The 27,852-nt window shown below is 42.7% G+C and overlaps 1 protein-coding gene and 1 pseudogene across 1 annotated transcript in view; one reads left to right on the top strand and one right to left on the bottom strand.

Moving 5' to 3' along the window:
- The window catches only part of DSTYK (dual serine/threonine and tyrosine protein kinase), a 56,900-nt gene extending 34,902 nt beyond the window's left edge, over nucleotides 1–21,998 (top strand). The window contains exons 3-13 of the mRNA XM_006094827.3: nucleotides 198–867; nucleotides 4,140–4,372; nucleotides 4,766–4,849; nucleotides 5,975–6,151; nucleotides 6,988–7,117; nucleotides 7,469–7,625; nucleotides 8,094–8,226; nucleotides 9,526–9,639; nucleotides 14,527–14,641; nucleotides 16,911–17,045; nucleotides 17,393–21,998. Of these exons, the coding sequence (XP_006094889.1) occupies nucleotides 198–867; nucleotides 4,140–4,372; nucleotides 4,766–4,849; nucleotides 5,975–6,151; nucleotides 6,988–7,117; nucleotides 7,469–7,625; nucleotides 8,094–8,226; nucleotides 9,526–9,639; nucleotides 14,527–14,641; nucleotides 16,911–17,045; nucleotides 17,393–17,580 (2,136 nt within the window). The 3' untranslated portion in view covers nucleotides 17,581–21,998. The remainder of the gene's footprint in view (nucleotides 1–197; nucleotides 868–4,139; nucleotides 4,373–4,765; nucleotides 4,850–5,974; nucleotides 6,152–6,987; nucleotides 7,118–7,468; nucleotides 7,626–8,093; nucleotides 8,227–9,525; nucleotides 9,640–14,526; nucleotides 14,642–16,910; nucleotides 17,046–17,392) is intronic.
- On the bottom strand, nucleotides 11,809–13,047 carry LOC102421093 (annotated as a pseudogene).
- Nucleotides 21,999–27,852: the final 5,854 nt, after the last annotated feature.

Below are 27,852 nucleotides of genomic sequence, written 5' to 3'. Positions count from 1 at the left end.
GTTTTTCACTCTCTCTAGACAAGTGCCTGCCTGCATGGGCTACACCAGGGAGGGAGGTGGGAGGTAGACAGATAATTAGGGCATGCCAAAGTACGATTGCCTCATTATAGAGCTGGACTTTGGTCTCAGTGTGGGACTTTGGGGAGGCAAGGATTGGTTGACTCTGAAGTGCTGATATGACCCCGTTACCCTTCCAGGAAGTGGACATTGTGGTAGCACCGTGCCAAGGCCTCCGGCCCACAGTGGATGTTCTGGGTGACTTGGTGAATGATTTTTTACCTGTGATAACCTATGCATTCCACAAAGATGAACTCTCCGAGCGGGATGAGCAAGAGCTTCAGGAAATCCGAAAGTATTTCTCTTTTCCCATATTCTTTTTCAAAGTACCGAAGCTGGGCTCAGAGATAATCGACTCCCCCACTAAAAGAATGGAGAATGAACGATCACCACTTCATCGCCAGCTAATTGACCTGGGCTATCTGAGCATCAGTCACTGTAACTGGGGGGCCGCTGGCCAGGACACTAAAGCCCAGAGCATGTTGGTGGAACAAAGTGAGAAGCTGAGGCACTTGAGCACATTTTCTCACCAGATGCTACAGGCTCGCCTGGTCGACGCAGCCAAGGCCCTGAACCTGGTGCACTGCTGCTGCCTTGACATCTTTATTAACCAGGCCTTCGACATGCAGCGGGACCTGCAGATTACTCCCAAACGTCTGGAATATACGCGAAAAATGGAAAATGAGTTGTATGAATCATTGATGAGTATTGCCAACCGAAAGCAGGAGGAAATGAAGGACATGATTGTTGAGACGCTTAACACCATGAAGGAGGAACTTCTGGATGAAGCTGCCAACATGGAGTTTAAAGGTAGGTCCCTGAGAGCTCGCTCGGTGGGGTGCCGGGACTACAGGAGCCTCTGCCCTTTCCAGCTGGAAATGGAGAAACTCAGGCTTGTCTCATGTACACCGCTGCCATCAGCAGGAGCCACTGTAAACATTCGGCCTAGGTGGCCTCTCGTTCTCAGAGACCTTCCTAGAAGATGCCCCTGTCATTCCTTCCCAGGACTCTTAGCCCACCTGTCGGTGAATCCATCCTAATAGTGCTCTGTAATTTCCAGTCTGTGTCTGGGTCCCTTGACCTTAAGGAGCTGGAGAAGAGTTGCTTGAAGAATGATACTAAGTCATGCTTTCAGCTTGGCTCCTTTGGCAGAGCCCCATACTTTATTGGTCCTTTTGTGTGTGAGTCATGGTGTCCATTTTCTTTTCAGGTTGCTCTTAAAACCCAACTTAGAAGGATTTCACAAAGTAGTGTTTTTAGCTTCTCTGGTGGTCCCTTTCTTAGAAATGGCTATGAAGAAAGTTGGGCCAAAGTGGTTAGTCAGATCTTTTGGTTTTAGATGCTGTTGACTTTGTATACTGACAGCTGTATAAACATTAGCTCTACTACCCATTAACATGACATGGTTTGCAAGTTACACCTGGGAGGCTTTTTGAAATACAGATGCTCGAGACTACTAATTCATCAGAGACCTAGCATCTGGTGTGTGTGTGTGTGTTTGTGTGTGTGTGTGTGTGTGTGTGTTTCAAAAACAACCTCCCTAGGTGAATTCTATTTATTGCCATTTTCTAGATGAGGGAACTGAAGCTTAGGTTAATTTGCTCAAGGTCACACAACTCCTAAGTAGTAGAGGCAGAATTTAAATCGATAGAGTCTGATTCCTGAGCCTATACTGTTTCCTATGCTTTACTTCTTAATCTGTTTCTAGGTGCTGGATGCCACTGTCTTCCTGGTAACTAGCTTCAAAACCTCGGCATAGTCTTCAACTGTTTTCTTTCTCTCATCCACACATCCAGTTGGTTGTCAATTCCTGATGTGTCTTCTTCCATATTGTACATCTACCTTTGCTTTCCTATTCCTCCTCTTTAGTCTAATGGAACTATGTTACCTGATTGATCTCAGTGACATCTTTCTCTGCTTCTCCAGTTCATCATTATTGGCTCCCTGTTCCTACAGACTACGTTTAGACTCCTTCGCCTAGTATTAAAGGTTTTCCCAAGCCTGGCCCTTACCAACTTTCCCAGTCTTATTTCCCACTATGCACCTTCTGTAATTTCTGCTTGGGTTGCTCTCAACTGCTTGCTGTCCTCTATATGTTCCTTTTCCTTTTCCTTTGCTCATGCCCTGCTCTAAACCGGAAATGTCGTATATTGTCTGTGAATGCTACTTACCCTTCAAGCCTCTTCCAAGTAACATTTTTCATGAAGTTTCTTTACTTTTCTTAGCTATTTTATTATAGTTATTAATAATTATGTTGTTCTATTTTCTAAAATCCTAAAGGTGAAGTAGAATAGGATCTGGATCTTATATCCCCTGCAGCAAATAGCACAGTCTGTTATAGTACATCTTTGGAGAATGAATGAGTATTGAATGATGGTATATGGCTGCTAAACTTATAGATACAGAGGATGCCTCATTTCTTACCGGTATTTCTAAAGATGAACAAAAATACCTCTTTGTTGACTTCCTACAGTGGGGAGGAATTGCTGAGAAATGCTCACTTGCAATGGAAATCCTAGGAAGTCTCCTGAATAATTAGAGAGACTGGAGTGGCAGTGCTGGTACCATAGAGCACATAGGGCAGCTAGGTTGGGCATTGAAATATTTGATTGCCTATTATGTGCCAGGCATATCATGTTTGGTGTCTAGGATACAATGGTTAGTTCAACAGACGTGGGAGTAACTGGGAACAAGTAGATCATGTCTGGCTTTGTTAACTGCATTGTGTTTTTGAGGATCTTCTTACCTGGTTGGCTTATGTGCCTACTTCTTACGTTGTTGTAAGTCCTTTCTGGGTATTCTTGAGGCAACGATAAATAGATTTAGGAGATATCTACCACATGTTCTATGGAGCCAGCTGTGTTGTTGTTTTTTAATAAAGATAATGCATACACGCTTAGTATCATGACATACATATTTTATAAAATATTTGTTGCTTGAAAAGATAATACCTGTATGCATGGTACTTAACTCAAAGGTGTCAAAGATACTGTCCCCCAGTTTTCTTCCATATCTTCTGCCCCTTGTTTTTACATTTACTTCATGTCTTAGAGATCTTTTCATAAATGTGCATACAAGTTTGTCTTCTTCTAATGCATCTATACCTAAATTTATTTGACTACTCCCCTACTAATGGACATTTAGTCTATTTCTTTTTCTTTTCTTTTTTTTTACTATTACAAACTGCTCTGCATTGATCATTGTTGTCCATATATATCTTTGGGACTTGTAAGGGTATATTTCTAGAAAAATAATTTCTAGAAGCACAGTAGTTAGGTCAAAGGGGATATAGGGTTTTTTTTGTTGGTGTTGTTGTTAGTTGGTGAGCTTAGAATTTTGGTAGATGTTGCCAGATTTCCTCCAAAGAGGTGACATTAAATTTCCACCAGTAGACACAAGAATGCCTTTTTAGGAGTGGAGTTTTTGTAGGTAATTTATCTCCTCTTAACTTCTTCTGTCCTCTGGCTTGCAAAACAGCCATTGGTGGGGATGACCAATGCTCCAATTTTTATATTTATATAATATTTTTATATTTACCTAACAATTGATTAGAATTGAATGCCTAACTCTGGGATTTTTCTCAATATGCTAGGTGGTGGGAAATATGACTTTGGAATTCATGAGCTTTGGGTTCAAATGCTGGCTGTAGTAGTTCCTGACTGGACATTTCCAATGCCCAGTTTGTCCTCTCTGTGAGGCTGTTTTTTTTCTATAAAATATAACCAATAATACCCACCTGACAAAGTTATTGTGAGGATTAAATTAGACTACATATGTAAAATACTTACTACAGTGCTCTCAAAGAGTCTGCACTCAATAAATGTTCTTCCCTTCTTATAAATGTGACCAAAAAGCTAACAAAATCAATAGGCTTATTCTATATACAATTGTTCCTTCTTAGGATTCTTAGCTCCTTTAAGTACTTGAGGATTACATGGCCCCTGATCATCCTGAGGGTCAGAATTCATCAGTTGACCATTTGTTTTATAGCCACTGTCATGGTAGCTCCTTGGCTTGGGAGATGCCTGTATTCAGTGTGCCCGCCCTTCCCTGCCAACGAGCTCATTTCTCTGCCTCTGCAGATGTCATTGTTCCTGAGAATGGGGAACCAGTGGGCACCAGAGAGATCAAATGCTGCATTCGACAGATCCAGGAACTCATCATCTCCCGGCTGAATCAGGCCGTGGCTAATAAGCTGATCAGCTCGGTGGATTACCTACGTGAGAGCTTCGTTGGAACCCTAGAACGGTGTCTGCAGAGCCTAGAGAAGTCTCAGGATATCTCAGTTCACATCACCAGTAATAATCTCAAACAGGTACTCAAAGAGTGTTTAAGACACCAGGTTACAGATAACACATGAAACAGAATCCACACACAAGCCCAACCTCAAGGTAGCCAGCAATTTCCCTTTCAACATTTTGCTGATCCAGTTAGAATTTTGTTTTGTTTTCCTGTCATATGACCACTGCCTGTGGGGGGTGCTCGTGAACTGTACAATTGCAGTTAAGGCAATGAGCACGAAGGTGAAGAAAAAGGGCCCAAATAGTCTCAACATAGATGATCAACTTGCATTGACTCTGCACTTATATTGAGGGATAAGTTTGAGAACCTTGAGACCAGGCTATATTCTTGAAGTAAATATCATTTATTGCCTTTTGTAAAAAACCACTTAGGGCATACTGATTTTCTTCTGTGTGTTCTCTTCCAGATCTTAAATGCTGCCTATCATGTGGAAGTCACGTTTCACTCAGGTTCCTCGGTTACAAGGATGCTGTGGGAGCAAATCAAACAGGTAGAGGTTGCTTAGAGAAAAAATGGTCAGCCTTCAGTTGACTCGAATGAATCTTAGTCACAATATCTAGGATCTGTTAGTGTGAGGTGGCCATTTTCCCTAGTTTGCCTTCCTGGGAGAATTCTGGTTCTTGCTTATTCTGATGTAATTATTAACATTGCTACCTTGAACTCCTAAAAGTGGTGTATTTAAGTTCTATTTTATGGAGCCGTAAGACTGCTTCACTAGCTTTTTCATATTTCTTTGTCCAAACCTAAATGTTTTCTCAGAACCAGGCTTTATTGCCTGAGGCCATATGTGGTTCCTTTGAAATGGAGTTATTTACTAACTTCACAGAGGGATTTATCAGGTACTTCCTGGTACTGGATATAATGTATTGAGAGTTTGTGAGCACGTACACTAGGCCTACTGTTCTTTAATGCTTTCCTTTGGGCTGAGCCCTGATTTTGAAGTAGATAGAATTAGAGTGGAGTCTTAGACTTCATAGGGCTTCTGTCTTAAGAATGGAAAAACCAGCCATGGCGGGGTAGCTCAGTTGGTTAGAACATCATCCTGACCCTTCAAGGTTGTGGGTTCGTTTAATCTTCAGTCAGGGCACATACAAGAATCAACCAAGGAATGCACAAATAAGTGGAACAACAAATCAGTGTTTCTCTCTCTCCCTCTCTTTCCCCTTTCCACCTCTCTCTTCCTCTCTCCTTCCCTCCTTCCCTCTCCCCCTTCCTCTCTAAATCAATTTAAGAAAGGAAGGAAGGAAGTAAGGAAGAAAAAAGGAAGGAAGGAAGGAAGGAAGGAAGGAAGGAAGGAAGGAAGGAAGGAAGGAAGCCAGCCAGCCAGCCCTGGATGGTGAGGTTCAGTTGGTTGGGCATCGTCCCATATACCTAAAGGTTGCTGGTTTGATTCCCAGTCAGGGCACATGCCCAGGTTGCAGGCTTGATTCCCAGTAGGGGGAGTGCAGGAGGCAGCTGTTCTATGCTTTACTCTTCATTGATGTTTCTCTCTCTCCCTCTTCCTTCCTCTAAAAAAATCAATTAAAAATATTTTAAAAAGAATGGAGAGGGTCTGGTATTTTTTAGTGGTTTCTGTGTCCCATCCTCAATGTTCTTATTGTTCTTGTCCTGGCAGATCATCCAGCGCATCACGTGGGTGAGCCCACCTGCCATCACAATAGAATGGAAGAGGAAGGTGGCCCAGGAAGCCATTGAGAGCCTCAGTGCCTCCAAGTTGGCCAAAAGCATTTGCAGCCAGTTCCGGACCCGGCTCAATAGTTCTCATGAGGCTTTTGCAGCCTCCTTGAGGCAGGTGGGTATGTAGGGAGGGAGATACTGCTGGGTCAAGCAGAGAAGAACCTCATCCACTGGGGAATATTTTGCTCCTGTTCACATAATTTTTAAGAAGTCATCAGTACATATATATATTTTTATTCTGTTAAAGGGTGTCTGGCCCACAGGCCATATAAGGCCCATGAAATCATTTGGTCTGGCCCTGCCAAGGCATTAGGAGTGAATTAATTAAATGTTTGACCAAATGTAGAAAACATAGGCTAATTTTCAAGTTGATAATTTTGTATGGCCTGTGAATGATGTTATAAATATCCAAATGGCCCTTGGCAGGAAAAAGGTTTCCCACCCTCTACGTTAAGGATAATACCACATCACAGGAAGTTTTGTTAATAAGTTTTTCATGTGGATATTTTTCTATTTTAACTCTAGGGAGAATGCAGGGAATCAGTTAATTTCTCCCTGTTTCATTGAATAAGGAATAAAAATCAAGGGGCAGGAATTTTGTGTAAGTTTATGTAGAATTTTAGGATTGATGACAGAAAGGGATGACTATCCAACTTCAATACTAATTTGTAATTATATGACATCTGCTTGTCCCTTTGGTGTGTGTGTGAGAATATGTGTTATATGTGTGTGCTGGGTGAGGGTGGGTAGATGTGATATGCATCCAGGAGGAAAAATTACTACTTGTTGAGAGCCCATTATGACTAATCTCTGAGCTAAATATCTTACATACATCTTATTTAATTCTCACAGTTATTCTGATGAGGCAGATATTATTCTTATACAACAGGGGAGGAAGCCAGAGCTAGGACTTAACTAGGTCATGTCTTCTTTGTGTGTGTGTCCTCCCAGCTGGAAGCTGGCCACTCAGGCCGGTTGGAGAAAACTGAGGATCTGTGGCTGAAGGTTCGGAAAGATCATGCCCCCCGCCTGGCGCGCCTTTCTCTGGAGAGCCGTTCTTTACAGGATGTCTTGCTGCATCGTGAGTCTTTTTTTCCACAAGTAAATTGGAGGAGGGTTCTCCTGTTCAGCCTTGGAGAGTCCCAGTGTCCAAAACTGCGGCCTTGCGAAGCTGCCTAGCACTCCCTGATGTGTTGTTGCATTCCTGAAGTGTGTGTGGTTCTGCTATTTATGTACTCCAAAGAACATGACCGAAGTCTATTTCCATCAAACCAGTTAGGTTACTTTCTGCTGGCTTTGAATGACATCAGAATCTTTCCCAAGCATAGTTATGACTTCCTGCCTCTAGGCAGGTCCATGGCTAAGAATTTTGGGGAGGTTGCCCAGCAAGTTCCCATCCCTCCTGCCTTATCTCTGTCTCTGTACCTTGTAGATAAACCTAAACTGGGACAGGAACTGGGCCGAGGCCAGTATGGTGTGGTGTACCTCTGTGACAACTGGGGGGGACACTTCCCTTGTGCCCTCAAGTCGGTTGTTCCTCCCGATGAGAAGCACTGGAATGACCTGGCCCTGGAGTTTCACTACATGAGGTGGGTAGGGTCTCGTTCACCTCGGTGGGAAAAGATCCAGAGAAGAAGCCAGAGCCTGGCATAAATTTTGTACCAAGAGCTACAGCATGCCGGGTCTTTCCACACCCAGGTCTAAGAATGTGGTGGACCAGTATTTCCATGTCTGGTCTGAAACTGCTCTCTTCAAGGTCTTTACGTTCTTTGGCTGCCCTTTCCCAACATCCTAACTTCTCAGACTCATCCTTTCATTTGACTTTCTTCCTTAGTTCTTAATACCTTAGTTCTTAATCAATTTTTAGATTCCTTAGTTCTTAATCAATTTTTAGATTCCATAATTCTTTGTCCTTGTTTGAGAAGCCATTCTCTGTGCCCTCTCTCTGTACTGAGGGCCATTACCTATGGGCATAGACTAAGCATGTCTTCAGGGTGTTCCTTCCCACATGGTGGCATGCTGTGCATTATAGCCCAGACCTCTCTCCTTCCTGCCAGGTCTCTGCCGAAGCATGAGCGGTTGGTGGACCTCCATGGTTCTGTCATCGACTACAATTACGGTGGTGGCTCCAGCATTGCCGTGCTGCTCATTATGGAGCGGCTCCACCGGGACCTCTACACTGGGCTGAAGGTGAGGCGAGGCAGGGAGAGTGAGGTCCAGCTGACGGCCAGATCCGCAGGTTCCTGCCTGGCCTTTCATCCTTTCTTGTTTGTTTAGAGCTTCAACCTTTTATAAGACATTGTTGGAATAATCAAGCTTTATTACCCTTAGTTCCAAAAAATCTTTAAAAATTTTCAGAATCTATTTTTTGGCCCAGTTCATACCCAGAATGCTGTAACTTAACCACTTTTCCGTCCTGTGGTGGGAAAATCTAGACTACTCAGAAGCACAGGAAAACTTCCTGTAACGCCGCTGTTCTTTCCCTTTTTGCTGTCAATGGATATCCAGTTTTTGTTGTTTAGTCAACACATATGTTTAGTAGTGACTACTTTGTACAAGGCCCTTTATTAAGCTCCATAGAGTCAAAAAGTATAATTACCAGGACTTTGAAGAGAATTATAGTCAGTGGATATTCTATGAAGATGGGGCATTTGAGTGTAACAAGTACACATTGATGGCTAACATTTGGACAGTTAGGAAGAAGAGGCCATACCAGGGGGAGGAAATAGTGCAATGCCAAGAGCATTGGAAGGCCAGTAAGGACACTCATCAACATTGGAAGAGCTGGTTCATTTTGGAATTGTTGAGGGGGGCGGGGGTAATGTGTCAAGCAATGTTTGGAGCAAGTTATAGAGGACTGAAAATGTTCAGAGTTTCCATAGAATTCAAATTCTGTTAATAGATAGCAAGAAGCTATCAAAAGATTTTATTCGAGTGAAAGAGCCTCAGTTGGATGCTGCGTTTCCCTCATCTAAAATAACCACCAAAAGGACTAGAGGTTTCTTTTGTCTACGACCGGAGCTTAGTAGAATGGGGGGAAAGCTAACCCAGGATATCTGGGTAGGCCCCTTCCCATAGATTTCTCCTGTACCAGTTTGCTTGGAAGCTTCCAGAAGTAGGACAGAAGAATCCTTAGAAATGCTCGCAGGAACCATGAGAAGTCAGTATGATGTTTAGGGGTTAGAATGAGCTCATGGCTCTAATCATTTGGTTGCACCTCTCCTAGTCACATGTTGGGATTATCCAGCTGAAGTGCAGCCTCCGAGGGATTCTCTCTGGCCTGCATAGCTTGCCCTTCTTTGCTTTTTCTTTACTTCCCTCTCCTAACTGATTTCCTCTTCCCCCTTCTTTCCATCCACTTTTCTGTCCTTGTATACCCTAGTGCAGCCAGTCTTTCAGACCCCGCACAAGGAACTCTTCGTTGGTGTAAGCAGATTGGATTGACAAATTGTCTTGCTAATGACAAATAAGCTCTTTTGTTTCCCCAAGGCTGGGCTGACCTTGAAGACACGTTTGCAGATAGCACTAGATGTGGTGGAAGGAATCCGCTTCCTGCACAGCCAGGGACTCGTCCACCGTGATATCAAACTGAAAAATGTGCTGGTAAGGAAGAGCTGCTTCTCCAGCAGAACGTGCTGCCTCTGGGTTAAGTGGTCTTTCGAGGAGAAGACTGGAGGGAAAGTAGTAGAGTTAACAGCAGAGTAGTTGGGTGGTTATTTTGGATTTAACGTTGAGGGGGGACTTGCATCAGAGACCCAGTTCATATTGCTTTAGGTTTTTTCTGAAAACATTTAAACTTACAGAAAAATTAAAAGAGCAGTACAATGAAATCCTATATACTGTTCACCCAGATTCATATTCTTTATTTTTCCTAGTGGTCTCTACACACACACACACACACACACACACACACACACACACACACACACTTTTCTTATGAAAATAAATTGCAGATAACCTATCATTCCTAAATATAGACATACCTTGTTTTATTGTGCTTTGCTCAACACACTTCACAGATATTGTGTTTTTTATAAATCGAAGGTTTGTGACAACTTTGCCTTAAACAAGTGTACTGGTGCCTTTTTTCCAATAGCATTTGCTCACTTCATGTCGCTGTGTCACATTTTGGTAATTTTTGTTGTTATATTTGTTATGGTGATTTGTGATTAATGACCTTGGATGTTACTATTGAAATCGTCTTGGGGCACCACAAGCCACACCCGTATATGGTGACAAACAATTATTAAATGTGTGTGTTTTGACTGCTCTACTGATTCCCTGACACACAACAATGTTGAAATTAGGCCAATTAATAACCTCACAATGACCTCAAAGTGTTCAGGTGAAAGGAAACATCACCCATCTCTCACTTTAAATTAAAAGCTAGAAATGATTAAGCTCAGTGAGGAAGGCACGTCGGAAGTCAAGAGGCCAAAAGCTGGGCCTCTTGTGCTGGTTAGTCAAGTTGTGAATGCAAAGGAAAAGTTCTCGAAGGAAAGGAAAAGTGCGGCCCAGTGAACACACATATGCTAAGAAAGCAAAACAGCCTATTGCTGATGAGAATGGTCTAGAGGTCTGGATGGAAGATTAAACCAGCCACATTTCCTTAAGTCAAAGCCTAATCCAGAGCAAGGCCCTAGTTCTTTCCAGTTCTTTTCAAGGCTGAGAGAGGTGAGGAAGCTGCAGACAAAAAGTTTGAAGCTAGCACAGGTAAGTTCACAGGGTTTAAGGAAAAACTCTGAAGCAGCAAGTGCCAATGTAGCAGCCACAGCACGTTGTCCAGAAGATCTAGCTAAGATAATTAATGAAGGTGGCTACACTAGACAACAGATTTTCAATGTATATGAAACAGCCTTCTATTGGAAGATGAGGCCATCTATGAGGTTCTCAGCTAGAGAAGACCATGGCTGGCTTCAAAGGTTCAAAGGACAGGCTGACTCTCTTGTTAGGGGCTAATGCAGCTGGTGACTTCAAGTTGAAGCCACTGATCATTTACCATTCTGAAAATCCTAGAGCCCTTAAGAATCACACTAAATCTATTCTGCCTGTGCTCTATAAGTGGAACCACAAAGCCTGGATGACAGCACATCTGTTTACAACATGTTGGCTGAATATTTTAAGCCCACTGTTGAGACCTACTGCTCAGAAAAAAAGATTCCTTTTAAAATATTACTGCTCAGTGACATGTTCCTGGTTATCCAAGAGCTCTGATGGAGATGTATAAGGAGATTAATTTGTTTTCATACCTGCTAACAAAACATCTATTCTGTAACCGATGGAACAAGGAATAATTTTGACTTTCAAGTCTTATTATTTAAGGGATACATTTTGTGAGGCTACAGCTGCCATAGATAGTGATTCCTCTGGTGGATCTGGGCAAAGTAAATTGAAAACCTTCTAGAAAGGATTCACTATTATAGATGCCATTGAGAACATTTGTGATGCGTGGGAAGAGGTCAAAATATCAACATTAACAGGGCGTTTGAAAGAAGCTGATTCCAGCTCTCATGGATGTCTTCAAAGGGGTTCAAAGTTTCAGTGGAGGCTTTAGAAATGGAGCCCAAAGATGTGACAGAATTGCTACAATCTCATGATAAGACGTTAATGAATGAGGAATTTCTTCCTATGGATGAGCAAAGAAAGTGGATTGTTGAAATGACAACAAAGGATTTAGAATGTTACATAAACGTAGTTGTTAAAGCAGCAGCAGGGTGTGAGAGGACTGACTTGAATTTTGAAAACAGTTCCACGGTGGGTAAATGCTATCAAACAGCATCACATGCTACAGAGAAATTGTTAGTGAGAAGAATCAATCGATGCAGCAAACGTCATTGTTGTTTTAAGAAATTGCTGCCGGCACTACCCTGATTAATCAGCAGCTATCAACATTGAGGCAAGACCCTGCACCAGCAAAAAGATTACAACTCACTGAAGTCTCAGATGATGGTTAGCATTTTTTGCTACTGTTCATATCTCTTCAGTGAGATCATAGGCTCCTGTGCATGTCATTGGAGGTAGAGCTAGCACAGTCCTTCCAGCATAGCCCCTCTCCTCAGGACTCCAGCGCTTTCAGACAGATTCTGGGAGGGCAGGGAGAGCCGAGGAGAACTCAGGGAGTTGGGACCAGCCCCACAGAAGAAACCTGAGGTATGGGATCTAGGGGCAGTGTACAAGGGGCGTGGTCCCCAGATCTAGCCGTGGCCTCCTTGACTGACTCACCCGTGCGGGAGTCAGGATAAGGGCAGAGGTCCATACCCAAGTCACCAGTCAGCTGGTAATAGTGTCAGGATATGGGGGCAGGGCTCAACCCATGCCCCAGGCTCCCTCTGCTGATGAGGGGGGCACTCGGGCGAAGAAACACCTTTCGTGTTTGCTCCTTTGCAGTGGGCAGGGCAGCTAGAAGTAGAGGAGCCGCAGTCATTCCCTGGGAACAGTCAAGGGGCACCTTGGATGGTAGTGTAAGGAGGTGGTGTGACTGGGAGGTGAACCACATCCTCATAGGCTGGGGGGCTTGAAGGCACTGAGGAGGTGAAGGTCAAGCAGTGAACTGTTAGGAACAGGGCCTGCCAGCTCCGTGTTATGCTCTGTGGCATGCTCCGTGGTGGGCCAACAAGTTGATCTCATGCTTCCGCTGCTGTTGCTGCAGCCAGAGGTTAGCTTGTGGAATGTGCAGCAGTAGTTAAAGAGGATGAGGACAGTCCAGAGCGGCCAGAACCACCAGAGCTCATAGTAGTAGGTGCAGCAGCCAGGCTCCCTGCAGCAGTGACCACTCTCACAGAAGTAGGGCTGGTTGTTCACTCCTATGCAAAGCTCTCAAAGCTGTCATGTGACACCCGAAGTGCCCCTCAGGCCTCCTCGCTGCTGGCCCGAACCATGCCTCCACCTACAGTTCCCTAAAGACTGCAGCCTCCTCTACCACCAGCCACCCCGCCCCTGCCACCTCTGCCGCTACTGCCATGGTCCCTGCCCAGCCCATCTGCACTACTGCCACCATCAGTCTTAGGCCAAAGCTCCCATCCTGATGGTTAGCATTTTTTACCAATAAAGTATTTTTTAATTAATGTACATACCTTGTTTTTTAAAAGATATATTGCTATTGCACACTTAACAGACTTACAGTATAATATAAAAATAGCTTTCATGTGAACTGGGAAACCAAAAACTTCATGTGACTTGCTTTATTGCAATATCATATTGGCTTTATACAAGTGTTCTGGAACCGTACCTGCAAAATCTCTGAGGTATGCCTGTACTTCAGCTTGTATCTCCTAAAAAAAAAGAAAAGAAAAAGGGACATCTTCTATGTAATTAAAATGCCATATCATGCCCACTGGCATGGCTCAGTGGTTGAGCATTGACCTATGAACCAGGAGGTCACTGTTCAATTCCTGGTCAGGGCACATGATTGGTTGCAGGCTCGATCCCCAGTGTGGGGTGTGCAGGAGGCAGCTGATCAATGATTCTCTCTCATCATTGATGTTCTATCTTTCCCTCTCTCTTCCTCTCAGAAATCAATAAAAATATATTTTTTAAAATGCCATTATCACACCCGAGAAATTTAACATTGATACAGTACCATTAGTTAATATACTGTTTGTATTAACATTTTCCAGTTGTCCCAAGTATGTCCCATTATCTCACATACAGTCTATTTATTTGATCTAAGATCCAAGCCAAGGATCATACAGTGCATTTTGTTGTCATATTTCTTTAGCCTCCTTTAATCTAGAATAGGTCTTCCGCCATTTTCGCTTTGTGACAGTGATATTTTTAAGGATTCCAAGTCTTGTTATTGCTTAGGGTTTGATCAGAAATACTGGACTAAGATGGGTAAATGCTCCTTAAAATGTCATGAGACTCTTATCTAAATTACAAAGAATCTTTTGACGTACTCCTCTCAAGAACAGATTGGATTATTCTTGGGTTGTCTCTGGCATCACTTAAATGATGTGTAAAGACAGCAATTTGGGGGAAAGGAAAGATCTTCCTAAAATTATAGGCTGAAATCTAAGAGGCTTCTCAATTTCCAAATCAGACCCAGTTTTATTCTCTTGGACCTTTAGGAAAGGAAACTACAGGGAATTCCAGAAACTTCCTTCAGCTGCCCTGAGGACCTTAGTGTTCTTACTTAGAAGCTTTGTTCCCTGGTGCCTGGAGGTCAGAGGATAATAATCAGGAACTGAAATACTTTCCATAGTGTTCTTCACTTATTCATTCTTCCTGATTCTTTCAAGCTCCTGAAAGTGCCGGGCACTATGCTAAGTGCTGGGAACCCCAAGATGAAAAAGACAGTTCCCCCATCAGGTTGCTTACAGTCTGGGGAGAAGATACTATTGGGAATGAATCTGGAGACAGGGAGGCAGGAGGCAGGATTGGTTAAGTACTGCTATGAGGTAGACACCTACTTGCGAGTTTGGGGATGCAGCTGAGCTGAATGCTCTGTGCAGGATCAGACACCGGGTGACTCTTACCCTGCTTTGTTGGCAGTTGGACAAGCAGAACCGAGCCAAGATCACTGACTTAGGATTCTGCAAGCCAGAGGCCATGATGTCAGGCAGCATTGTGGGGACGCCAATCCATATGGCCCCTGAACTTTTCACAGGTAAGCTGGAGGGCAGGGAGTGGGTTTGGATGGGGCTCTGTACTCTCACCTGAGTGCTACCCTTTGAACTACGGGCAGTGTCCACAAGTAGTCCTGGCAGATCCAGCACAGGCAAGGGAGAAAGGAGAACAGGAAAAACTAAGACAAGTGGGGGGAAAGTAAAGAGGAAAAGGGGCCAGAAAGAAAAGTGTAAATAGGAGTTGCCAACTATTCTTTTGGATGTCTCTCTGGGCCATAACTGCCATAATAACCAATTATTTAATCATAAGGAATGGATTGAATAACTCCTATACTATGTTAGGAGTCATTAAAGAACTTAAAGAACTTATAGATAGCAGAGATATACTAACAGAGGTAAAATAAGTAAGAGGGCAGTATAAGACAACGTGATAAAGTGCTAAGTTAAATGCTACATGATGTAATGTTGGTATTCAGAAATGGATAAATGAAGGTTGAAATGTCTGATAGTTTTGTGGTAGAGGTAATATTTTAGTTAGAACTTGAGTCTGATCTGGAAAAATTGGTAAGTGGGAAAGGAATTCATATTTATTAAGTATATTCTTTGAGCTAGGCAGCATATATTTTTCATATATTTTATTCCATTTAATCCTCACTAGAATTCTGCAGTGATATTGATGCATTTTTGTGTCTATATTATGGATAAAGTTAAGTCAAGGCCAGATTGCTGAAGAATCCATCCAGGACACTGAGCTAGAAGTCATGGAGCTAGGAATGGAATCGAGGTCTTTCTGTCTCTAGCGTCTAACCATGTATCATAAAAGAAAGAAAATTCTGGAAGCCGAGGAATGAAAAATATGAGAAAAAATGCAGAATAGAAATAAGCATGACAGGAAAGAAATCCATTTGGGGAATACTAGCAAACCAAGTTGGAGGGAAAATGCAATGAGCTTGAAATTCACAGAGGAGTGAAGAATTAATGTTGAAGAAGTAAGGTGCTATTGCACTCTTGAGCAGGTAAGGAATGAAAAATGTTTATGGAAGATTAGCTTAGCAGCAGTAGGTAGAGGGAACTTGAGTGGCAAGAACCAACATAGGGAAATGGAGGCTGTCTTCATGATTAGGTTGTGCTGAAACAAAAAACAGTGACAGATTTGAAATAATTCAGAGGGGGAATGGGCAAGTTTTTTAAAAGTTGATATGAGTGATGAAAAAAAACAATCACTCCAAGGTTTGATCCTGAGTAGATGAGGAGGGGTTGTATGATTGCTGGGTTGTATGATTGTTGGGGAAGATGGAAGGTAGCATTGGTAGTAGTTAAATTAGCAATCTATCTGAATTCCTCTCATCAGGCTCATGCACAAATCCTCCCCCAGCCCTTCACTGAGTGATCCACATAAGAATTAGGATTTAGCTGGAGGGCTATAGTCCTGCCCACATCGAACAAAGTTCACAGTCATCCTTTTCCTTTCTCTAGACTTCTTTTTTAAAATTAAATTTCTGCAGAACCAAGTAATAGAAGCTCTAAGCTAAACTAGAAATAAACGATTTAGATGTCTATTAATATAAAACAGATATCTAAATTCTCAGAGAATCATTGGAATACTGAATCTCAATGAAAATGAAATGCATCTAGTAAAACATGGATTAATTTCACAAATAAAACAATAACTCAAAAAAGCCAAATACAGCACCGCACGTATGATATGGTTCCATATAAATAAAGTTCAAAACTAAAGAAAAAAAATTAAATTTCTGTTTCCCCTGCTATCATGTGTTTTGGCTACTTCGTATTTAAATTCTTTTGATTGTTTCTACTTCAGTCCATTCTGTTGCTGTCAGAATAATCTTTCTAAAATACTCTTCTTCATGTCATCTACTGCTCTAAAGCATAAATAACTTCTGTTGTCCACTGACTCCTGACTCTTCTGTCTGCCTATAAAAATCTTTATACTCTGGTTCCAACTTGCCCACCCACCTGTATTTCTAACTTTATTTCCCTAATATGACCTTTCAGGATTAACCTTTTTGACTGTCCCATTAAAATAAAAGGCATGTTTTCCTTCTCCTTTGTTAAGTTCTAGTCTTGGGTCTCTTAATATCTAGCTTTAGCCTTCACTACCGTAGTTCTTTTTATTATACTAGTAAAATGGGCATTATGAATGTGTCCTGCCTAACAGGGTTGTTATGAGAGAGAAGGATGATAAAAGCTTTAGATAAAAGCGTGTAAAGACCTCTGCAGGTGCAAGTTAGCGATGATGCTATTGATGTCTCTCCCTGTCTCACTGCTTGTCACCCCTTCTTGCTGTAGGGAAGTATGATAATTCCGTGGATGTCTACGCTTTTGGCATTCTTTTCTGGTATATCTGCTCAGGCTCTGTCAAGCTCCCTGAGGCATTTGAGAGGTGTGCCAGCAAAGACCATCTCTGGAACAATGTGCGGAGAGGTAAGAGCCACAAGCCCTACTTTGTCCAAACTCCCCTGTTAAGAGCAGACTGAGACCAGGCACTGCAGCAGGGCCTCCCATCAGGCAACACGTTACGGGACTATCTCAAAAAGGCTTTTCTTTAAAATTTCCAACTCTTCAACTTGCTATGCCAGTGTGTTCCAGTTTACCATCACTGTTACTATTAGGTTCCAACCTAGGTATTTGCAGTTGAAGTCAAAGCTTATTGCATTCTTGAGCATCCTGAGCCCCAACTGGGTCATCAGCCTGAGAGCTGAGCATGCCTGTTTGTTGTATTGGTCGCCCTCTCACTAACTCTGGTCTTATTTCCATGCTCCTTTCTCTAGGGGCCCGCCCCGAACGCCTTCCTGTGTTTGATGAGGAGTGCTGGCAGCTGATGGAAGCGTGTTGGGATGGCGACCCCTCTCAGAGACCTCTCTTGGGCATTGTCCAGCCCATGCTCCAGGGCATCATGGACCGGCTATGCAAGTCCAATTCTGAGCAGCCAAACAGAGGGCTAGATGATTCTACTTGAAAGCAAAGACCTTTCTCTTTTACTCTTTATTTCTTTCCTTCCCCCACTTTTTGGCCATGGGAAGAATGTGACAGTTGTTTTTTAAGAGAGCTCCCAGGGGAACTGATGCTTGCTGGGCAGCTTGAGACCTCCCCAGGCAGAGGTGACTCCTGGATAGTGCTGTCCGAATGGCTGAGCATATTCAGCAGTTCACTGATGCCTCAGCTATTTCTTTAGCAAAAGATTGTCTAGGACATGGGTAAAAGGCTGAAGAAAGCAATGTTCTGGCCTCAGAACTGAAAAGGAGGTAAATGTTACCATTGTCCGTTTCACTGTATGTTTCTAAGACAAGTGGGACACTGCATTGGCAATAGTATTAAAAACTATAATTTTCATAGTTTTGGCATTAGCTAGGGATAGTTTGGTTCTATCCAGTTGTCAGAACCATTAGAAAATGTAAGCTCGGTTCTGGAATTGTGAAAACAGGCGCAAAAACGTAACGTGCGGATACTGAGACCCAGGGATCTCCGGTTGCAATAGCCAGAGGCCCCAGCGATAACGCTAGAAACAAAGCTCTCTGTTCCTTCCAATGCCAGTGTGTTTACACTTACAGGACCACATAGCCCTGACTTCTGGGAGAGTACTTCACAGTTACATCACCAAGAGGCCACAAAGACAAAAGTGTGTGCGTGCGTGTGCGCGAGCTATTGGATTTTGAGTTACCGCTACTCCTAAAATAGAATCTCTTCTACCCTTGGGTCTTCATTTTTTTTTCTCTTTTCATACTCAAGATGAGGAAGCGCCAGTTAACAAGATACTTAGGGGTGAGTGAGTAAAATTGACTCAGTGTTAAGTATTTGGTGAGACTGAGAAGTGGACAGTGATCTGGAGGCCGTGGGTCTCCATACAAACCCACTAGATGGATACCAGCTTGTTTTTTAAAACTTAAAAAAAACAAACCAGAAACTCTTCCTTTTGAGTTTGAATCAAACACACTGATGTTTTTGAACTTGATCGTTGAGCTTTTAACCAGGGTTTCTTCTGCCACTTGTCCCTTCTTTTTTCCTTATTTTAAATGTTAGCAGAAAAGAACCAGATGGACGAGAAGAACACTTTTTGTAGTTCCGTGTGTGCCCCGTACCCCTGGGTGTTAGTGCCTGGGGAGGCACTCCCTTGCATTCAGAAGGTGGGTGGTCGTCTTTGGGAGAGCTTGCCACAAAGTGTACATCAGAAGAGGAATTCTTATGCCAGTCAAAGGAAGGGGAACAATTTAAACATTGGTGCATCTCAGATCTTCATTTTAAGCCTCCCTCAACTATTCAAATAGTCCATTCGATTTAGAAAAAGAGGTAGGCGAGGGAATGGACAGTGGAGTGAGTAACTGCTCCATCTGCCTAAGCTCCAAGCACCGTGGTCTGACCCTGTGCCTAGTCCCAAACTGGGAAACAGGTCCCTGAGTAGGTGTGTAAGATAATGGGCAGGTTCGCTGCTGGAATTTTCTAGGGTTGTCACAGAGTGTCCATCTCTCAAACATTAACGGTGTACATGGAGTCTACAAAAATTTTTCATATAACTTTAAAAAATATTGTTTTATTGATTTCAGAGGAAAGGAGAGGGAGAGAGAGATAGAAACATCAATAATGAGAGAGAATCATTGAGCAGCTGCCTCCTGCATGCCCCCCACTAGGGATCAAGCCCACAGCCTGAGCATGTGCCCTGACCAGGAATCGAAGTGTAACCTCCTGGTTCATAGGTTGACGCTCAACCACTGAGCAACACCAGCCGGGCTCATATAACTTTTAAAGTTCAGTTTTTAACTCTGGCTCTCCTGGGCTCTGATTATGACATGTATGAGTATAGTAGCCCCTTGAGCACTTGTAGCCCTTTAGAAACCCATACAGAGTCCTAAAAACCTTTTGACTTGCAAATGACAGGTTGACTGACCCAGCGTCTTTGGGTTCTGTAGGCTCCAGCCTTGTTTGGTGGAATGTTCAGTGTATCTCTTAGAATTTTTAACAATTATTTACTTCAAATAACACTATTCTTGTCAGCATTAACTCATTGCCCTTCCGGGGACTATGATGGGCCTTCCAGGAAGCCATGTTTCAAGTTTAAAAAGTAGAGGCGAGTAGTCTCTACTTGATGGAAAATCTGTATAAGTCTTGTTCTGTATGACATTTCAAGAAAGCTTTATATAGTAGTTCCTTTTTCTAGAAATTTCAAGAAAGTTTTATATAGTTCCCTTTTCTAGTCATTTTAACTCTGACTATAATCAGGAGTCTGTGCTCCCATTATGGAGACCACATTCCTAACATTCTTAGGAAGCCTTAGTCCATACCCCATTCAGACAGGGGAGGTGAGGTTTTCCTCCACCCGGAGTCCCTTTTCAATTTCTCCCTGTGGCTTAGGGAGAAACTGAAAAACTCTCCAACATCAGTTTTCTAGCAGATTCCCCATATTTTTTGCCTGAGTGGGGAGAAAAGGGCTAATGGATGTGTAATGGTGTTACAGTTCACTAAGTTTTTTTTAAAAAGGCATTCTGACAAAAGGTGCAGAATATTCCTGAAAGTCTTCAGGCTGTCAAAACCCCATGTAGACACTTGGAGGTGTTATTTAAACACTCAGCAGGCTGAGTGCAGGAGTACATATGTGTAACACGTGTATACTGTGCTTTTGTTTTACAACATTGTTAGCAAATTTCAGATTCCTTTTTCCTTGGCACCCATTATTATTAAAGTAATGGAATGCCGTGAAATGTACTGTATTGTATATTACTTGGGAAGATACTAGGTATTAAAGAAGTTTGGTGGCAATTGGGCTGTTAAGGGCTCAGCAAGACCAAAGTCTGAAGATTTTACCTCCTAGCTTTGGGCTAGTGGTGGTGGTGGGGGGGGGGGCACAGAGAAGGATGAGATGAAATAATTACCCTGTGTTCTATTCTTCTAGTCAGTTTAATTATGGCAGTTTCCCCCAGCCCGAAAAGGATCACCTGGCCATTTTTAATGCCCTTGCAGTCTGATCACTTATGTTGCTTCAGAACTGAGTGGGGGACCTTCCTGCAGAGCAGTTGGAAGAATGGAGTCTGGAGCCAGGAGTGGCTGACCTGTGCCTAAGGAGCCAGCAGCAAAGCAAGGTCAGTCATGGGTGGAGGAATGCTCACTTGGGTGAGGTTTCCACAGGATGCCCTAGCCCCTTGATCCTCTGCAGAGAGTAGCTCTGGAAAGTGCTGGTTCTTCCCAGACCAAAGACTCACTTGTGACTACATCAGTTGCAGGGGGACAGAACATAGGCAGCAGCTTCTCCTAATTTTTAACACTAAAAGTCAAGGAAACAGTGAAGAAAGGATACATTACTACCACCGATATAGGGGCATGGTAGACCTCTCAACTAGTACCAGTCAGCTCTTCAATGCATTTTTTTTTCATCTTTGCTTGAGCTGTCAAAGGTGTTGGAAACATTTTTTTGTTACCGGAGAAGTGGTTTGGGCTGCAACATGATACATGCACTGAATGACACTTTATGTTTTGGTTTTTATTCAGCACTGACAAGCCAAGGGGGATTGGTGGTCACAGTAGCACTTGGGGGAATAGAGACGCCCTCTGGTCTTGCTTTGGCAAGAAGGCATGCTTGGTGTTCTATCTGCCCAATCAGGGACCTTCAAACTCCACAGTGCATCAGAGTGGTCTCAACGGCCCTCCCAGAGTCCATTGCCAATAGAGGAGCTTCTTTGAGATTTCAAAGCTTGATTTTGGGATTTGCTGGCTCAAATAACCCACTTTCTCTTAAGAGAGGGAAAAAAAGAGAGGGTTTACCTTCTAAATATGGAGGTGGGGTGGTTAGGGCTAGTGGAGGTTAATAGATAAGGAGGGAATAACCTTGAGAAACTTACATTGCAAACTCCCTTGGGGGTTTCAAGTAGCACTACTGTCCTTACAAGGGTTTTATTTTTAACTTCACCTGCTGTGTTAACATCCAGTCCAGCTGAGATGATGGCAGAGACTGAACACCTGGCACTGGGGAGGCCTTCCCCAGAGGGTTGAAAAGAAAATCGGTCTGGACAGCTTGTTGTGTTTGTCTTTATGTAATATTTTTGTTTGTTGTAAAGCACTAATGTTTATTACAGTGTTAAATAAAAGTGTAACATACTAAGTGTGTAGATAAAAGTGCAATAACTAGAGAAATTACTTTGGCACAAACTTCAGTCCTTACGCGCTCTCCTTCCTTGTGCTCCCCGTCTCTTTCCACACTGTTACATTTCCACATTGTTACAGCAGGACCCTGTTAATTGTGCGTATTTTTAAGAGACGCAATTAAGGGATAAGCCTTCGCTTCGTGTAATTCTGAAGGGTTGGGTTTGGTTTTATAGAGTATTCTGTATACTTGTTTGGATGTACAAATAGCAGATGTGCTGTATAATAAAGACCGCATTAACGTTTTAAGTTCATGTGTGTTTGGCTTTTGTTTCCCCTGTGTCACCAGGACACTCCCTATTCTATCCCTTTTCCACGGGGACCTCTGCAGTCAGATGTCTTTCAGTTTGTCTTAGAGGTGGATATGGTAGAACATGCTGCTCCCCCATAGATCACTCTTGATTCCCAGGTACTTGACATTAGCACGACCAGAAAGTGGGGCAAGGAAATGGGAGGTGGGACAGTGGAGAAGAGGGGGCAAGGTGTGGTGATAGCAATTTAGTTTTCAGAGCCTTTCCTAGGTTCACACACGTTTCTCCAGCTTCTTTCCAGCACAAACTTGCAGCATTCTGAGCTCATGCACAAGCCTAGCTCTTCTTTATCACACTGTGAGGGGATCCGGGGCTGGAATCTACATACCGGACCATCTGCATTTGGAATGTTTGAATTTTCTATTTAGGCTCACCCGCCTTCTGATGTGCTTGTTAGGCAGTGCTCGGCAGGCACCAGCATTGGCCACTGTCAGCAGAGGGGCACTAGCTGTCGTCACCAGGCTGCACGCCACCTTCTGTAGGGTGTACTTGTTTGGGTTACTATTTCATGCTTATATGGCTGCATCACTTTGTGCTGTAACTGCTTGTGATTTGACTGCAATACAAGTTCAGCCAGGAGATGGCAGCACAACTTAAACAGCTTATGTGTTTTTTTATTGTCTTAAAGGAAAAGCTAACGTTGAATCTCAGTGGTTCTCTGCCTTCCCCTACACAAAAGTCATGAAATGCACATGAGCTTCTTACACTTGTGAAACTCTCACTAATCCCAGCCCACCCTTCACAGCCAAATACACCCCATCTCACATGCTATACCCTGTGCTGTAGTATAGAGTTCATGTGAGTCCTCTTAACTTCCTCTCTAACCATTACTACTTTGGAAAAAATAGCTTATAGTATAAGTATACATTTTTAGATTGTGTATGCTTTTCCAAGAACACATCGCTGAGCAGGCTTGTTACTTGAGTAAGGCAACTAGGGTGGCCTCCCTGGTCCTGTGATTGGGTGGGGTTCCAAGGGGAGAGTCCACCAAGTTTCTGAACACTGTTCAATTTAACTTAGAAATTTCTACCTTTAGTAGAATCCCAAGGTGTCCATGAAGTGCAGTTATCATGGGTGGCCACTGAACTGGTTGAGGTCTCTTAGGGGCTTCCTGGGGATGGCCTGTTCCTTAGTATATTCTAAAGGTGGTATTTCAAATCTGGAAAAATAGACGTTGTAAAACTAACTATTCACCTGGGGAAAAAATAGACTCAAATCATGCACACAAAAAAGTATACTAAAGATCTAAATATTAAAAAGAACTATAAAGGAACTTGATAATGGTATACATGTTGAATATTTATTATATACTAGGCCAGTGATGGCGAACCTATGACACGTGTGTCAGAGGTGACACGCGAACTCACTTTTTTGGGTGATTTTTCTTTGTTAAATGGCACTTAAATATATAAAAGTAAATATCAAAAATATAAATCTTTGTTTTACTATGGTTGCAAATATCAAAAAATTTCTATATGTGACACGGCACCAGAGTTAAGTTAGGGTTTTTCAAAATGCTAACACGCCGAGCTCAAAGGGTTCGCCATCACTGTACTAGGCACTATTCTAAATTATATATATCTATATAATCTATTTATATATATAGATATGTAGATATATTCACTTAACCTTCCCCAGAACCCCACTTTACTGATGAGAAAATTAAGTACCACAGTCATGCAATTGATATATGCCAGAGCTGGGATTTGAACCTAAGAAGTCCAGTTCCAGAACCTCTCATTCTACAACTAACCACTATGCCTTTCTGCCTCCAGGAAAAAATTGTGTGTAAGTATGTCCATTTACTGTTTGGAGGAAGGGAGAACTTTTTTGAGTGTGATCAGAAACTCAAAAGCCATAAAGAAAAATGATAGAAATTATAAAGAACATATATACATCCAAAGACACCAAAAGCAAAATTAAGACAGATCATTAATTTGGAGAGAATAATTATATAACTGATAAAAACATTCATATTCCTAATATATGAAGAAACCAATAAAAAATAAAAACAAATTGGCTAATTAAAAATTTGAAAAATATATTTATCCTCACCTAGTAACCAGGAATGCATATGAAAACCAAAAAGATATTTCCATCTATCAGATTCCTGAAGATAAATATTAGAAACCTCTTTATAAGTGTGGGTTATGAGCACTACTTTCCTATATTGTTGGGAAGTGAATATAGCCACAAAAGACCAATTTGTCAGTACCTAATAGAAACATTTCAAATGTATTAACGCAGCTAATTAAATTATTTTCAAAGTTAATGTATTTTTAATTGAGTTTATTGGGTGACATTAGTTAATTATATAGGTTTCAAGTGTACAACTATAATACAACATCTGTATATTGTAGTGTATGTTTACAGCTAGTTGGAGGCAAGGACAAGACTAACTCCCATGTCCCCTCATTCCAAGGCCAGTTTTCCTTTCTTAATTACGCTCCCCACTGGCCCTCTGAGTTGAAGAGGAGGCTGGCAAATGAGCTTCTTCATCTCTCTTCCAGCCATGGGTCTGGCAGAGCCTCATGTGTAGGACCCCCCATCCAATTCAGGCAAAAGGAGGGGTCTGTGGCAGCTGGTGTCACCCACCAAATTGCCCTGGGTTGCAAGAATAGCTTTGGAGGAGCTTGCTGAACCAGAAGCTGGGGCGAGGGGTGCAGTCCAGGGCAGGTGAAGGGACAGGCAGCCCGAGGATGCCGCCAAGTGCTCACAAGATGTGGGGTTGGGGGGCGGGGGAGTGAATACCAACTGGGCCCAAGTTTTCCCTGAGGTGTAACTTTGATAATTTGCTGCATTTCAATGACTACACCCAAGGAGGGGTTGGCCCCAAGAAGCAGAAGCCACTGTGACGGTGGGATTGTTAAAGAAAATGGAATGACAGTTGTTAAAAATGGACCATTGCGATAAATACTGGGACCACTGCAGTGGAATTTTACAGTGGGGAGCGAGATGGGCCTCAATTCTGAATACAGTGTGGGCAATTCATAGCCAAGAGATTTTAAAGTGTGGTAAAGTGTCCATATTAGAATTGATAAAATACAGTAGCTTGGAACTCTTCTTTGAACTCCAAGTCTGTATGGTCACTTGAATTTCTGACAGGCTCCTTAAACCCAATGTGTCCCAATCTGGACTCTTCATCTACCTTGCCAGAGCTGTTCCTTTCCCTGCATTCCCTGTTGTGGCAAATGGAGTCGCCCCAACTAGAAACATCTTAGTCATGCCAGTCTTCTGACCCTCTATCACAGTGGTTCTCAACCTTCCTAATGACGTGACCCTTTAATACAGTTCCTCAAGTTGTGGTGACCCCAATTTCATTGTTACAAATTGAACATAATTAAAGCACAGTGATTAATCACAAAAACACATTATATATGTGTTTTCCGATGGTCTTAGGCGACCCCTGTGAAAGGGTCGTTCGACCCCCAAAGGGGTCGCGACCCACAAGTTGAGAACCGCTGCTCTATCAGTTCTGTCTCTTACATCTCTCTTGAAGGCATTGCCTTCTCTCTTCCCTTTATTGTGGCTTTGAGTCGAGTCTTCCTCGTCTCTCCACAGGATTACAGCAGTAATCTCTTAATTGCTCTCCATTCCTCTAATGAATCCCTACTCTACTCTGTCCTTGTTTTCTTTCTTAAGCAGCAATCTGATCTTATTCCTTGCTTTTAAAATCCTACAACATGAAGACTCTACCCAAAAAATAGGCAACGGATATGAAGAGGCTACCTCACAGAAGAGGAAAATACATGTGAAACGTTGTTCATCTTCATTGTGAAAACAAATGTAACAATGACATTATTCATCTATTCAATTGTCAGTTTGTGAGAACTGATGATAATGAATTGATTACAAGTGTTGAGAAATACTCCTATATATCATTACTGGAGTACAATATTTTTGGATGACATTTTGGCAATGTTTTGGATATGTCAAAGAATGCAAATCGTCTATTATCTCTGAGCCTCAATTACTGCATTTGGTCAAATTGGGCTGATATCTACCTTAATGGCCTTAAAGAAGTGAGATAACAGGGGAAGTGATCTATATAAAAGGCCAATATGCTTGCTAAGTGTCTCTTTGCCCATCTGACATGTTCAGTGACCACCAGGGGGCAGACACTCAATGCAGGAGCTGCCGTGATGTGCACTGGCCATTTATAGAGAAAGGGCAGCGCGGACCTGGCGCCAACAAAGCAACACTCGGCTTCCCCCAAGTAGGACACAGGCCCTGCTCCCACCCCCCACCAGCACTCCCACCCCCCAGCAACACCCCACCAAATCACAGCTGACGCTGCCGAGACCCCGTGGCCAGCCTGGAAACGGTTGTTGTGGGCGCCCAGTAATGCTGTCATGTAGCAATACCTGGCTTCCTCTCCCTAGCGACTAGACTCCTTGGAGTTTCTTCAGCCCAGAAACACGACTTGCTTTATAGCCGGGTGGAAACATTTACACTTTAACCAAATGTCTGTGAAGTGTTTTCCTGTGCCTCATCTCATTTGATCCTCACAGAAGTCCTGGAGTAGATAGATAGGAGGATCCGTGGAATCCTATTTTCTTTTCATTAGCCAGAAAATGGAGATTTAGAAAGCTTAGAAACTTGACCCTACTGAAAAGAAGAAATGGTGGACCTTGACAATGACTTCAGGTTTTCACACCGCACAGAATATAGTCAAACACTGCTGCAGTTAAATATTTTACCCTTGTTCTCCCTGCATGATCTACAATAATAATCTGCGTCGGGTTGATATTTATTGCTGTGTTGCTGACAATTACCTGAAAGAGAAGTTGGGATGCTTCACTGGGCTGGAAAAAGTTTAGCTAAATCAGAAAGCAGGTCTAATTAAGCAAGTTTATTCTATACAGATAAAAGGCTAAGTAGACTTGTGCATGCGCGATACATATAAAGCTCTTGCTGGTGCCAATCACACGCGTGTGTTTCGATCTGTCATTGTCGATCACATATTTGGTCTACACTTCTATTAGAGAGAAAAGGGCGGACAGCGATATTAAAAATATTTCTTCTAATTAGTTTCCTTTCAATTCATGCACCAGGCCACTAGTTTGTAATTAATAGTAGCTGATATTCACGGGGCACTTGTTGTTCTACATAATTCATATGTTACCTCATGTAATCTTCACAATAATTCTGTAAGTACTACTATCACCTCCATTTTACATATAAGAAAACTGAGGCACAGAGAATAAAATATTGCCCAAAGGGTGGAGCTGGGATTCCTGGCGTTAAACCCACACAGGTGATCTGGCTTTTTGCAGCGACCTACAACGCAGTTGTTGTTTTGTGATAGCCCACAGCATCCATAGTTGAAACCTGTTTGTACAGAATTTGCCTCCTCGTTAGTTACCATCAGCTGGATGTCTCTAATTGCTTTGTGTATCTCATCACAGTCTGTCTGCGCTCCGGCGTACTCAGCCCACCTCTCATTCCACTTCCTTTTCAGTGCCCTGGTCAACCCTGGGAAAGCCTGAGGGAAAGGCCTAACAAACACTGTCGCGCATTTCTAGGGGATCAATGGCATATCGTTACAAATGTAAAGGCGGATACACAATAACTAGCTACATACAGGTGAGTACCAGGGGGCTGACCTTTCCAGCTTTCCTGTCAGTCGTGTTTGCCCGGAACCTTTCCTGCGGAGGCTGATGCTGCCGGCCGGGACAACACCGCTGAACACATAACAGAGCAGTCCTAGTCGTCTAACTATATGCCTGAAATTTCTAGCTCACGTACATAACCCGGGAAGAAACATCCTCATTTGCTTGCGCTTTTTAAAG

This window comes from Myotis lucifugus, unplaced genomic scaffold (genome assembly GCF_000147115.1).
Source record: "Myotis lucifugus unplaced genomic scaffold, Myoluc2.0 scaffold_145, whole genome shotgun sequence".
NCBI lineage: Eukaryota > Metazoa > Chordata > Mammalia > Chiroptera > Vespertilionidae > Myotis > Myotis lucifugus.
Note: the sequence above shows the minus strand (reverse complement) of the source record. Positions and strands in the feature narration are given on the sequence as shown.